Consider the following 15,335-nt stretch of genomic DNA (forward strand, 5'->3'; position numbering starts at 1 on the left):
TTAGATAACAAACACAGTTTTTTGTTGGTATCTTTTATACTCAAACTAATTATATATTTCTTTTATTTATAAAAATATCAATTGAAAAAATTATATTTGATATAATGAAATTTGATAAAATGTGTAAAATATTAGATTTGTATGTGAAAAGTTTTGTAATTCTTGTGTTTCAACACAAAATTGAAATAGAAAAACTATCACATTTCTACATTTTCATTAATTACGTTTTCACACTCATAACATACTTTATTACGTTTACCTGATTTTTTTAAAAAAGATAAAAAAAAATTAAGGTGAATTTTTCTCCCTTAACATACTTAACGAAAAATGTGATTCGTATCCAAACATATTGTTATGTTCATGAGGGAAAAAAATCTTTTTAATAATTGTGAATGTTTGGATATACAATAAAAATCATGCTAAGGCAAAATGATAGTCGACAAAAGCAATTTTATATTATTTTTTCCACTATAATTTTTTTTTAAGTATTACCAAACATGAAACATGCATATATAAATCATTTGTTTGATCTATAGTCCCCCGGTGTGAAAATCCTGGCTACGCCCCCTGCATGTTAGCGTGCACTTTTGGTACATCTAATTTAACAGATTTTGCCGTTCCCTTCCGGAATTATGTCACAGTTACTTTAAATCTAAATCGGTTAGAACTTTCTGGGCTTGAATGAATTGTATGGATAGTTGATCACTTTCTTGAAAGCTCATGTAGTTATTTGATCTTTATGGAACAAACATGTATATGTATATATTTATATTTTTTGAGTTTCAATGTAATTGAAAGAGTGCTTGATTATAGTTGGGGATTTGAGGGTCAAAGAATGTAGGACAATCAGAGGTGGAACTAAGGATATTGAGATATTGTTATATTACATAGAGAAATTGTAGGCTAAAAAGCATTTTTGGCCCTTAATGTTTCAAGTTTGTGCAAATTCTGCTCTTACTCTATTTTTGTCGACGTTTCTACCCCTCATGTTTTTATCTTTTCCTTTTGCAGTCAGAAGGAAAAGATAAAAATCATTTTTCATTTTTTCAACAATAAAGTGTGAAGGAAATGAAATGGATTAAAATGATGCACAGCCAAAGTCTCAAAGAGTGAATGACAATGTTTTGCACTTCACTGCATGGCTAACATTCATCATTTGAAAATCAATTTCGTTTCTTTGAAAAAAGTTTCTTATTCTTACTTAGGGTGTAGTTAATTATAAAAATGATACCTTTAAATCCTAGACTTACATCTACTTCTATGGCAAGTAAACTCCAGAACACTTTGATTCTCACTCTATTCATTCTAGCTCTTTTTGTCTCTCAGATCCCTAGAGTACATGTTTTCTTTCTTTGCAATCCCTCTTAAATATTATCTTAATGAATTCAATTGCTCAAAACTTCTATATTGATGGTGGAGTAATCTTAAATCCTTCAACTGGAAATATCTTTCAAAACTTCTCATTTGGAACAAAATCAGTGGATCTAACTTCTAAGCTTTGTGATATGAAAGATGTATTTTTATTTCTAAAAAGAACTTTGTTGTTTTAGATTTAAGAAAAAAAAAAGGATCCTTCCAAATTCACACTACAAGACTGTAGACAATTGTCTTTGATAACGTTCATCACTTACATTCCAGCTTATAGAAAAAAAATCGCTTAATATTCTAAAATAGAAAGTGAATGTACATAAAAATTGAAGGGCACAATCTATTGATTGCTTCTCACAATGGATCATTATTATTTTCATACAAATTATAATAATACATGACAAAAATTATAAAAATTGTGTTTTCTTATTTTCATTTATTAGAGTGGGAGGAGATTAATTGGAACTTAGAGTGCGATATTTTCAAAACAATTTAGACATAAATAAGTCATGGATATGGCTTTGTCAAAGAAAAGAAACCGCTTAGCTGTCATTCTCCACCAGGCCAGTATTGGTAGCCCAGTTATCATAGGGCCCAATTTTTTTTGGGCCTCCGCTTAGCTGTTGTGTAACCTTTGTGGCCTTTTGCTTAAATTATTGGAAGCTTTTTTTTAATGTAGCTTTGTGTACAAATTAGTGGAATTAGGTGCTTTAATTTGGTTGGGAGAATTATTATTATTTAGTACATTTTGGAGGAAGCTAGTGTTATTGCGCAATTGAAGGAGCAGGAATGCTTGAGTTGTTAATTTTACGGCACTAGACTAGGCTCGTGAAGTGCCATATAGTAACTGTTCGGATTTTTCTACAATCGTTTGAGGTGAGTTCACTTGAATGCTTTGTCCCACACCTCATATCCTAACTTCTATAGCCTGCAAGTTTAAATCTTAGTAATGCTGGAATGTGCCTACAAAGTCCAAATTGAACAAGATCTTTTTGTAGATACTGCTTTATGTTTTTGGTTACAAGAGAAAGAGTAGCAAACTAAAAATCAAAACTAACTAACAACATTCAAATGCAAGAATGCATAAACCAATGAAGAGGGTCGAGGTGCCTCCAAATTTGAGTATGAGCACCTAACAAACTAGTTTTATATGATTAACCTAAATTAAGCATTTTGACTTTAAAAAAAATAATGCACGTGAGTATTATTCATTTTTTGTTGCCAATGGATTATAGAGAGGAAAGTGTGTTTGTCATAGTATAGATTTATGGGTACACAATTTACTAGTTTCCCACATAAGAGGGCAGCATTTTTGTAGTAGGTTATCTTACTAAAGTAAGGACGTACAAATTGTAAGTAAGGACGTACAAATTGTATTAAAGGGATATTTTATTGGACGTTGCTGCGTGAAATAACTTTATCCTCTCGTACTAGTGTTTTTATCCCGTGCGTTGCACTGTGAATATTGATTTCATTATTTAGGCACGTAATAATGAATTGACGATCGTAAAAATGAGTATTCAACCAAGTAAAATAACAATGAGTATCACACAACTTGCAAAATTTGAAAAAAACTTCATATATTTAATCATAAATATTTTGTCAAAAACATTTTTAAGATTGTGAAAAACATACTTAAATTAGATGAAAATTTGTTACCAAGAGTTGCAAAAGTGGTAAGAGCTATGAGACATAAGGGTCAAAGGGTAATAAAGAGTTAGCAAAAATTATTAGTGTTTACATGAATTATTTTTTATGTAAAATGTTTTTCCCGTGGAAGTTTTTTATATGATGTGTGTATACATATACATGTATTAATTAGTTCAAGTACATAGTTCGTACAGTATAGTACATACAACCATATTTCTAAAAAACGTTTTATACAAACATATAATCAGCTTTATTTTTTAATTTTCCACACACGCAAATTATGTTTAATTATTTTTACTTTTTCGAAAATTAATGACTTTGTAATTAGGGAAATAAAACTTACTTGGATTAATTATTTTAGAATCATTAATCACCTTAATTATTGCTTTAAAATTAGAAATCATTAATTAGAAATAAAGTTAATAACGTAATTTTGGCTCATAATTAATTGCATGACTATTTGAATTTTTTGCCTAGTATTGATGTGTAATAAAATAATTTTAATTCAATTCAATTAAATTTATGTTAAATAAGGAAAACAACATTTTCTGTTTTTTAAATAGTAATTAGTATTAAATGTTATATTATGATTTTTTTAAATATGTCAACGAATTAAATGTTTAAAATTGTCAATGATACATAATTAAATTAAGTGATGGTAATCAATGGTTATAATTAAACTGTTTAGAATTAATCATTGAAATTCGAAAAAGAATTTTCTTAAACAAATTGTCATTGCATTAAAATGTAAAAAATTCTTTCAAATGTGATTTAAAAAACGGATATACCATTTATTTTAAAAATTAATTGCATCATATATTTTATAAAAGAATCTGGTCATGATTCCATCATTTATTCGTTTAAAATTAAAAAAGTCAAGCATATTGAATGGCCCGCATGGAATTGTGGAAATTTGATTGAAAAAATGTGGGATTTTCAAATATGATTGAAAAAATGTCAAGCAGCAAAACGTGGAATCACGGGTGAAAAAGTCAAGCATTTAACATTCAGATATCTGATTGCCAAAACAATAGTAACGCTGTGGTTGCATTTAATTCTAATTTTCCAATTCTGAATGTTTTTTGTGTTTCTTGTGCAAATATGACCATTTTAATTGTTTTATGGTTGTGGGCTTTTGGTGGGCTGTGCATGAATTGTATTTGTGAGAGTACATTTAATAGGTGCTAATTTATTAAGTGACAAATTAGATGAAAATAGATTTGTATAATTAAAAATAATTAAATATGTGTATTAATGTGTATTTAATGTGCGAAAGTCTCTTTGGCTGTGACACTTGTCAACCAGAGAGATGGGTGTGAGGAAAGTCATTCTTAGAGTGTCATGTGTTATAATGTTGTGGATAATTATTTTCTTTTATAAAGTATATAGATTCTTATTAACTTCTATAAAACGTAAACTCATATATAAAAATAAAATAAAATAATAAATTAGTTAATTTTTTTTAGAAACAAAATATGATATATATATATATATATATAATAATGAAAGCTGGGAAAAGAACCAGCATCAGCAAAGACTGAGTACATGAACGAAACGAGGCATCCAAAGTCAAAGAAAAACAACAAACGGAAAATTAAGAGAAGTAGCTAAGAAAAAAGAGAATAGGGCATTGAACAAAACAGCAGCCAAGTAAAAAGAAAAAAGAAAGGGATGGCTCCTCAAACCCCCTCAGAACGTCACCAGAGAGTATTTGATCGATTGCAACATGCTTTTTTTAAATTATCAGCAGATGAATTAGCTTCCCTGTAAATATGAAACACACCCAAGCAGTGAACTTCCAACATCAGGAAGTCAATTTGGTTTAAATCATTTAATAGCTTCCACATACAATTTGGTTTAGTATTAGTTATTAAGTCTAGAAAATTTTAATTTTAGATTTAAATTTATTTCATTAAAAAATTCATTAATTTCTCATTTTTTATATCATGTCCTATTATTATCAAGTACACATAAAGTCATTGATATGATAAGAGTTTATCATATTTTGCTCTTATCATATGTGACCACCAAACAAGTCTATATTTTCAATTTGTTAGATTTCATATTTAGGGATGACAATATTACTCGAACCAGTGGGCACCTGTCCGAACCCGACCCGATTTTACGGATAAAACTACATACGATTGGGTTTGAATTTGAGTTTAGTATTGGTGAAACCCGTACCAGAACCTGAACAATATACTGTATATGAAATTACAAAACTACTCTTACATATATCATGTTAATAACTTGATTTGTTAACAATTTGGTTATATTTTGATTTGTTAACAATTTGGTTATATTTGAACAATAAAATATCATATTTTCTTGCAAAAAAATATAAAATCGTTTTTTCACAACAAGTTAGGTTTTTGTATTGAATAAAAGTTTATACATCGAGTTTGATTAAAATGTGAATTTGAAATTACAACGGGTTTGGTTAAATCCGAAACCCAATTAATTTGATTTTAGGTATGAGAGTTCGGGATTGGACAAGACAAAAACTGACCCGACCCGACCCGTTCTCAAAAACAAAATTCATGACAGTTAAGTGTGACATGTGTACGTATCTTGGCATATGTCTTTTAGCGCTCTCAGATAAAACGGTTGGATGCGTACCAAATCAACTACCAGTATCTATTCGTCTCTTTCAATAAGCTCTACTTTACTCCTAAATTCCTTATCTTACAATATTTCTTATTCTTTTTTAACTGATATTATCTCATATTACTCTACGTAATATGGCATGCTTAATTTGTTGTCTGTGTGTGTTATGTGGACATAAATCTCCCCTTCTTTCTTGCTTATCATCGTTTTCCATTATCTAAAGTCTATCTTAACCAAGGCTTATCACTGTCACCACATTTTTATTTTTCATTATTTTATGGCTGATGTTTGAATAGTGAAACTTTCTTTCTTTTATTTTTAGGTCTATCATATCATAGCATAACTTTCTAGATTAGTCACTACTGAGTAGTTTTGGTGCGCCACCATGAAGTGATTAACGTTTCGGGATCTGACACTTGTACATATTAAACAGATGTATCCATCAATAAACACCACCTCTCCCTCTCAATATTATTAAAAACAGCTAGTTACGTTAATTATGCCTTTTCCACCTTTCTAATTTTTAAACAAGTTAGCAATATATTTATTTCTTACACGAAAAGAAATATATTTCTTCTTTATATACTTTATTTTCTCTTATTTTTCCTATTATATTGGATTTTTTTTTTTCATATTCTATCATGTCATGTTTTATATATATATATATATATACCACTGGCACAAATGCTTTTGCCGCCGTCTCCCCCACCACAACCACCACCCATGTTGTACACTTTCACCCTCCACTACCACTGTCACCACCTCATCATTTTGATCATCACCAGCACCACCCTTCATCACTACCAATACGGCTGCCACGACTCTCTAGAACCACCCTTTAGTACCACTAAACTGCCACTACATACCACCGTCCACCACTACATGTAATACCGCCCACAACCAATTTTGGCATTTTTAAAAATAAAAATAAAAACCACCCACGGCATACCAATACCCTCTATTACCACCGATACCATCACAATTTGATAAAGTTAATTATTGTATAAGCTTTATTATACCTCCAAATGATAGCTCAAGTGTGTATATATATAATATTGTTTTAAGAAGTTAAGTGTTTAATATTATTATTTTAAGCGGTTAAGAATATAATTTTCCAAAACTATTTTTTAAAAAACTGTAATTTTTAAAAGTCGACGACTGACCTTGGCTTTCGGTCAATTTGCTTTGAGACAAATTACGCAGACATGCAACTCTTCCATATGTGGAAGAAATCCCTTGGCTCTGGCTCTTACTTAGTTTCGGTTATTAAAGATTGTTGTTTGTTAATTAGTTCCTCGCTTTGATCATGTTTTGATCATGTGGCTTTGTCATTTTTCATAGAACAAGTAATTATGTTGCAGATTTTTTTGTTAAGACCGCCTCCGCTTATCCTGATGTTTATGGGTGGAGGAAGCTCATTGCGAGATCTTGCTTTTGATGAACAATAATGTATTGGCTTCCATATCTGATTCTTCTTTTATATGACACATTTTGTTGTTAAATTAGATAATTGTTATTTATTTAAATTAAAAAAATCTTGCAAATCGAGAAACATTAACATTTCACAGAACATTTTTAATATAAAAAGCTAATTATTAGACCTGATTTGAATTCAAAACATGATAACTGACATGTATAATTAAAGTGGGATATTGTAACCACATCACCAGTTAAAAGTGAGATATTGTAAAGCGATGATTGAAACTAAAGTTAATTAAAATTAAGGACCAAAACTATAATAATAAACGGTGAGACCAAAATGAAATCTAACTGTAAAATGTAGAATTAAACACTTATATTTAACTTATTTATTAAATAGGTAGTAAATCTTATACAATGAGAGAGATAAACAAAAAGATAAAAAACTCTTCCTTTTTCATTTTTTTTGGTTACGACTCTTCCTTTTCCTTTACTAAAAGACATCGTGCTCAACTTTAATTCCACCATGCTCACTAATTTAAGTAAGTCTCATCTTTTAATGCCCAATTAAATGTGTATTAAACTACAATGCTTACTTACATTAAAGAGCCAACACGATCAATTCAAAATGCTGGGATCTACTCCACCAGAATTCACCTACTACTATTTATAAATACTTTACTTTACTCAGTTACCGCGTCCAAAACAAATTCCAAGATGGGTAAAAGCAATGATCCAGTGCTGCCAACCCCAGGTGAAACCGGTTCCTTAGTGGTCCCGTTACGGCGGCGGAACTTGAACGCGTGGATCACCGTCGAAGCAAGCAACGCTGTTGTTTACCTTTTTCTTCGGATGTCGCCGGAACACAACAAAAGTTAGGAACCAACCGTATGAGTGCTGTACGCGTCGGCTACTGGGCCCCACTTGCTACGCCATCGTGTAGGTCCCTCTTGTTGAATATTGCTATGTAGGTTGACCTTTCTTTTAAGATGTATTTTTTAATTCATCTTGTTAACAAGTGTCCAACACACTCGTTAAATATTAAATATTTAATTTAATATAATGTATTAAAAACATAGTGGTTCGTTTTTTAAGTAAGTGGTTGAGGGTTCGAGTTCTAATTCTTGTAAATGAAAAAAATTCATTAGTAAAGTGAAATATTAGTCTCACAATTATCGTATACGCAGATACATTACTAAAGAGTAAAAAATACTATTTTATTAACTATATTAAATACATAACAGTATATTAAATATTTTATTATATTTTAATATAATATATTAAAACTTTATTAATACTATTTCTCTATTCTAAAATGATTGTTGTTTTAGTTTTTAACATATTATTTAAAATTATTATTGTTTTAAAAATTTGAGACTATTTATTACGTTTTCTTCAACATATACCTTCATTTAATGTTATATTTCATACCTATCACAATTCTCATCAATTACTAACCATTAAATATAACTCAATTTTAAATAAGAGTGTTTTAGTAAAATTTTATAAAGTATATCAATTTAATGAACTCTTAAATTATTTGTATAACCTTAAATAAACTGAGGGACAATATTTTATAAAATATTTTAGGTTTTGAAGTGAGAATCTTGATGTTTAAAGTCACCTTAAACTCTGATGAATGTAGTTGAAACTTATGAACCTACTTAAGAAAATGATATTTCTGAATAACTATTTAATTAATAATCTTTGACTCATTTATTAATAATGCATTTTGCATATTTTAGTCAAATTGTGTTTTTGTTTTCTATAGGAGGGTGTGTATAGTAGTATATTATTATTGGGAGCGTTGGATGTTCAACGTGATTTGTGTGTTGTTGTTGTGCCACCGGCGATCGAGTTCTTGGAAAGACAAAGATCTGTTGTGATTGTGAACCAGCTTGCACCAAATTATCCAACGCCAACCATGGTGCGCCACGTCATCAACCACAACCAGTGTTGAAAACTTATTTGGAATTTGCTTCATGCAAACGTGAGAGATGTCCTTCTCATATAAAAAGCATAAAATACTTGAAAAAAATTAAAATTCGCATAGGCCACTTTTACCCCTAATTTGTATTGGGTAGGAGTAGGAGTAATATTTAAAGAGAATATACCTCTCTTCCATATTAATGGTCCAATTTCTTATTAACTTTCTAAAAATAAAAAACTATTCATTTTCTTAATTTACCATTTGAAATATTATATTTCTAATCATTTATTATTTTTCGAGTATTATTTGGAAAAACAACAATTAATCAATCTTAAAATTTTAAATAAATATATATAGAAATTTTATTTTTCCTTTAAGTAAATAGTGTAATAAATACTAGTGGTGAAAATCTTGAAATTTTTCAAAAATATAATAAATGTGAAAGACATTTCAATATTTTATCATATTTTAATATATTATTTTAAAACTATACTAGTATATTTTATTAAAATATACTCCTTTCGTTTCATAATAACTGTTTACTTAGAGAAAAAAAATTTGTTTCACAATAATTGTCTACTTAAAATTGCAATGAAACATTAATTGATGTTTTTTTATATGTAATGCCCCTAAAAAAAGAATAAAATGACACTTTAAAGGATAAAATAAGGAAACACATGATATGTTTTCTAAAGTTAATGATATTAATTGTATTTCTTAATATGTATGCATCTTCTCTTTGCGGACAATTATTTTGAAATGATTGAGTAATATTTTGAAAAAAATATATGTGTGAGTCTTGATGCTTAAAGTTACATTAAAATCTGATTAATGAAGTTGAAACCTATATATAAACCTATTTAAGTAAGTAAGTAATGTTTCTCAATAACTATTCATTAATATATCTTTGACTCATTTATTAATAATTAATGTATTTTGCATATTTGAAGCTTGTTGCTTATTTCAAGAAGTCTATTCAGGTAAATTATCTGTTTCTCAATAAGGTACTTTTTATGTTCCAAAGTGATTGTTGTTTAAGACTTTAAGCTTTTCACATATTTTTTTAAAATGGTAGTTGTTTTAGAAGTTCAAGAATAAAGACTATTTGTCACATCTTTCCATATATACTATCATTTAATATTATCTCTCACACATACCAACTACCACCTTTAATCTTCAAGAATCACAATTTCCACTACCACAAACTTTTCAATATATTTCTTGACTTATAAAAAAAACCAATAATAATAATTATTATCACTATTTAATATACCTCAATTAAATATGATGTTTTAGTCAAATTTCATATCAATAAATAAGCACTTAAACTATGTGCATTACCTTAAACAACAACCGTTTTAAAATGAAGGGAGTATGTGTATTTATTTGATTATTTATTTATAAGTATTATCTAAATGAGACAATCTTATTTGAGTAAGAAACATTTACATTATTGTGGGCTTAGCTCTCAGTAGCAGAGTTTTTCATCTACAAAACTCGAACCGAAAATCTTACTTTCAAAAAATCAAATCGATACCACTTGAATCAACCACATGTTAGATAAGTTATTTATATAACTTATGTCCCTTACATAAACCTTATTTTAGAAAATAAACTTAAATGTCATCTTTCAAAAGAGACTTAACTATATACATCTCCTAAAATTACTTTTCACCTGAGGCTGAGATGATTAAAAAAAAATGATTAACTCAGTGAATAAAGGCGAAATACCGAAAAAGACCCTAGCGGTGAGGAGCAAGGAGCCTTTTGCTGACCCTAATGTACCTGATCACATTCCCCTTTTTTAGAAAATGACAGAAACACCCCTTCCATCTTTTGTCGTTATAGTGGCGTGTTGGTGAGTATGGAACATTTGTTCTTCTTAACAATTCATCTCCACCTCATATATTGACCCAGAATAATATTAAAGCACTCTGCGAATTCCCCAAAATCATCATCACAAGGGTCTTTCTTTGATCTTCTTGATTCTCTCAACATTTGAGGTCTCTGTTCTGTTCTCACCACTGTGAAAACCATGAGTTGCTTTTGCTTTACAGCGAAAAAGTCGAGTGAAAAATCGGTCAGCGATGACTCTAGTAACACACAGAAGAAGCCTACCAATCTCACTGTTGCAGGTAAATCATCTACTCTTTCCAATGTTATCATGGAATGAATGCATTTCACTTTCCCACACTCAAGAACTGTTGTGTTGTTTTTTTTTTGTTACCCATTATTTGCTTGATTGTTTTGATTGTAAATTTATAATCTTTCCGAGTGTTTTCTTTTTACTACGAATTTTCTTGTAATGGGTATGTTCAAAACTGATAAAAGTTCATTTTTTTTATTTGTTATCATCATCATCGTGTATGAAATCTTGGTGGGTTTCGTTTCAATGGTTCTGTTCTGTTTCCGTTTTGAAAGCGCGTTTCCGTCAAAAATGGAAAAGAAAAAGAAAAAAACCAGTCTTGTTTTACGTGGTTTGTTTTCAGATATTAATTTTGCTATTCCGGTAACGTCTCTTCTGGCAGTTTTTTGATGATGTAACTTTCTCTCTCTTATTGGAATTTTGTTGAATGAGTTTTGAATATTGATGATCAACAAATTTTTATGGCTTAAAATTAAATTAGGAGTGCTCAATTTCTTTGATTCTGTTTGATTGGCTGCATGGTTTGAATGATTGATGGAATGGATCCTTGATCAGTAGTTGTGCTTGTTTGCTTTGAAACTTTGGTGGCTGAGGAAATGTTTTGGTTTTGCAGTAATATCAGATTAAAATAATTTCTTGTTTGGTATCTCTGATCTCTTCCACTTATGTGTGGTATAGATAAGGTCAAGAGTGATGACAAAGTAATTGAGAAAAAAGAAGAGGGTTCTAAGGATGATCAACTTGCTCAGGATGTGAAGAATTTAAATTTAAAAGACAATGTTTCTGAGGACGGCAGCAATAAGGGTAACCGGGCACTGACATTCACTTTTAATGAACTTGAAGTTGCAACCGGAAATTTTAGGGCGGATTGCTTTTTGGGTGAAGGAGGCTTTGGCAAGGTTTACAAGGGACACTTGGAGAGAGTAGATCAGGTTTGTAAACAAATTAATAAATTACGGGAGCAGAAACTGAAAATTTTGATGCATTGAATGTGATCCTGTTCTTGTGGATGTGTTACGTTTGGGCATTCATGCTCTATGGTTTGCAAAAAAGAAATTTAATGAGTTCATATGGCATCATGTTAGTTTGCATGTTAATTTTTCTTTTGATTTGTGGTGAGACTAAGGTTTTCTAATGTTTGTCTAGGTTGTAGCCATAAAGCAACTCGACCTCCATGGACTTCAAGGAATTCGGGAATTTGTCGTTGAGGTATTGACGTTGGGTTTGGCAGACCACCCTAATCTTGTCAAATTGATTGGATTTTGTGCTGAGGGAGTGCAGAGGCTATTGGTTTATGAGTACATGCCATTGGGATCTTTGGAGGACCATTTGCTTGGTATAAACTATCATCCTAACTTTTTTCCCCTTTCTTTTCGAGTAGAATAGAATCAATTATTCAATATAAATTCAAGTATTCAACAATGTTCTTTATCACTGGTTCATCTCATTCTCTTCCATCATTTAGCAGATCTTCCGCCTGGTGGAAAACCACTTGATTGGAATACCAGAATGCGAATAGCAGCCGGCGCAGCTCGAGGTTTGGAGTATCTGCATGATAAAATGAAGCCTCCTGTCATATACCGTGATCTGAAGTGCTCTAACATTTTGTTAGGTGAGGGATATCATGCCAAGTTATCTGATTTTGGCTTGGCAAAAGTAGGCCCAATTGGTGATAAGACCCATGTTTCAACTAGGGTTATGGGCACATATGGGTACTGTGCCCCGGATTATGCAATGACGGGCCAGTTGACATTCAAGTCAGATATTTACAGCTTTGGGGTTGTTCTTTTGGAGCTCATCACAGGCAGGAAAGCTATTGACCATACAAAACCTGCCAAAGAACAGAATCTGGTTGCATGGGTATGTCAGTACTCTTCACATGTATTTATTCTTTGCTGTGGAATCCTGGTTTGTTGATTTAATTTTGTAGAAACTTTTCTTGTCAATTTCATAGATGAGCTGAGAATGAGATACTCGCATATGTTATAAATCCCTGCTGTTACTCTCCTCTCGGTTAAGCTTGGATTAGTCTGCATAACTTTTGTAGTATGTTATTATCATTGGAAAAATGTGGCTTTGCATTCATTCAGGATGGCAGCTAGTTAAAAGTATCATTTTTAGGATTTGTAGGAATTGTACTTACACTTCTCAACCATTGCAAACAGACTAAGCTGATTTGTTTGCTCATGCATTTTACCTTTTCAAAACTTCAATAAAACTCACATCTAAGTGATCTAACATTAGTTAAGAGTCTCATCTTACTAATTCTTTGCCCCCCATGGTCTTAATCCCATGCATACGAAAATTGGAAGTTTTACTCACATTTAAAGTACTTACTTTATCTTTTAAGTTAAATGGTTAAGGATAAGTTATGACTAGAGATCACTAATTATTATTAGGTAACATTAATGTGGGTCCCACAAAATAGGAAATTGGACCCAGATTATTGAATGGATCCCACATGATATGAAATTTAGAAAATATGTTAGCTAGCATTCCTCATTATCATTATGCATATAATTGCAAGCCTTTCCTCCTTTTGTACTTTTGGTAAAGAAAAGGGTAATCAGGGATTGTACCCTTCAAACCCGTCAAGGAGCACTTTGTTCTATATTAAGCATGGTGGCTATACCCCTTAATGCTATTCCCACTGGAAAAAGCATACTACATGGGCCCAGCAGAGCACTAGCTGGAGCAATACCATGCTGTGGTAAGCAGTGCCTTTGCGTAGGTTAGCACGGCAAATGTATTTTGGTGAAGAATCTAACATGAGCTCCTATGGTGAAGTTCGATGTAAAACCGTACTTGGAAGAACTTATTTGAGTTTATCTTATAGCATAAGTGCTTATCTAAGTGTTTGGGTGTAGCTTATGACCTACATATGTGTTGATTTGACCTTATTTTTGTAATCTGCCCGGACAAGCCTGAGTAAACACGTATATCCACTTATAAGCTACTTTGAGCTTATTTCTAAAAGTTTTTCAAATTAGCTCATGAATAAGTAATACACACTTTATTAAGCTGTTTATCCAAACAAACCTCGGTGGACATTTCTATTTCATCCACTGAATTGTGTTTGCTTATTTTGTGCTCTAAGCCTCTAACTAAACTGGATCAATAGATAAATGGAAAGCTCAAATCTGGTCAAAATTGGATGACTGTATTACATTATTACTTCAGCTCTTCATTAATGCTGCTTAATTAAGAATAGATATTGGCTTCTACTTTTTTACTATATAAGAAATCTCTGTTAAATCTCCTCACTCTCAGAAATTTTCAGAAAGCTCTGTATTTTTCTTTTAAGGCGCAGCAAATATCTCCATTTTGAAGTGTTTCTATGTCTATTTGATGATTACCTAAACTGACCAAAATTTATTCTCTTACTTCCAAAATCATTACCTTATGGTGCATGTGAATTGTTTGCAGGCAAAACCCTTGTTCAGAGATAGGCAAAAATTCTCGCAAATGGTTGACCCATTGCTTCAAGGTCAATATCCGAAGAGAGGCTTATACCAAGCTCTTGCTATCGCAGCAATGTGTGTTCAAGAGCAGCCTAGTATGCGGCCTGTTGTAGCTGATGTGGTTACAGCGCTAAATTACCTTGCTTCCAACAAGTATGATCCCTTAAATCAGCATGTACAAACCTCTAAAAACCCATCTCCTCCGAAAGATGGAAGGGATGATGATGACCATAGACATAGTTCTAGTAGTGAGCATAACGCAGAAGATCAACAATAAACTAGGAAGATAAGATAGATTGTTTTTCTCTGTTCATATGTGTTGTGCCTAGTTATCAATTTTTGTGTCATAGGAGAGATAACAGGAACTTTTTCAAATGTAAGTCTTTCATGGAAGAAAATTTTCCTACTCTTAGTATCCTTCTCAGTGTACATTTTTTCATATACAAAAAATTTCTTGATCATTAATCAAGTTCATCATTTACCATCTGAAATTCCATCCTAAATGTTTGCACTGAATGAATGACTTGTATGAATGGTGCACTTCAGTTCTATAGGTGACAGCTCTATTGTTTATAGCCTGTTAAGATTGAAAGGACGATGAACTTGGATTTTAGAGTGAAGGAAAGACAGGAATGAGGTGGAGTGTAGTGTGGGACTGTGGGTTAATAAAATGATCATTTCTAGGATTTTTTGTTTGTTTTGAAATTGATCATTTCTAGGTGAGTAGCTTGCATATGTGAATGAATATTTCTTG

The 15,335-nt window shown here is 31.2% G+C and overlaps 1 protein-coding gene across 2 annotated transcripts; it reads left to right on the forward strand.

Annotated features, from left to right (window-relative positions):
* The first annotated feature begins 10,855 nt into the window (after nt 1-10,855).
* Nucleotides 10,856-15,072, forward strand: LOC130740470 (probable serine/threonine-protein kinase PBL5). 2 transcript variants are annotated; one of them, XM_057593102.1, is made up of 5 exons: nt 10,856-11,109; nt 11,799-12,052; nt 12,267-12,456; nt 12,586-12,980; nt 14,547-15,072. In XM_057593102.1, exons 1-5 carry the CDS (start codon nt 11,010-11,012, stop codon nt 14,856-14,858), a joined length of 1,251 nt encoding a protein of 416 aa, XP_057449085.1. In that variant the 5' UTR covers nt 10,856-11,009; the 3' UTR covers nt 14,859-15,072. The 2 variants fall into 2 exon arrangements, with proteins under 2 accessions (XP_057449085.1, XP_057449086.1); XM_057593103.1 differs by having other exon boundaries at nt 12,589-12,980.
* Nucleotides 15,073-15,335: the final 263 nt, after the last annotated feature.

Source organism: Lotus japonicus, chromosome 2 (assembly GCF_012489685.1).
Source record: "Lotus japonicus ecotype B-129 chromosome 2, LjGifu_v1.2".
In the NCBI taxonomy this organism is placed as follows: Eukaryota; Viridiplantae; Streptophyta; class Magnoliopsida; order Fabales; family Fabaceae; genus Lotus; species Lotus japonicus.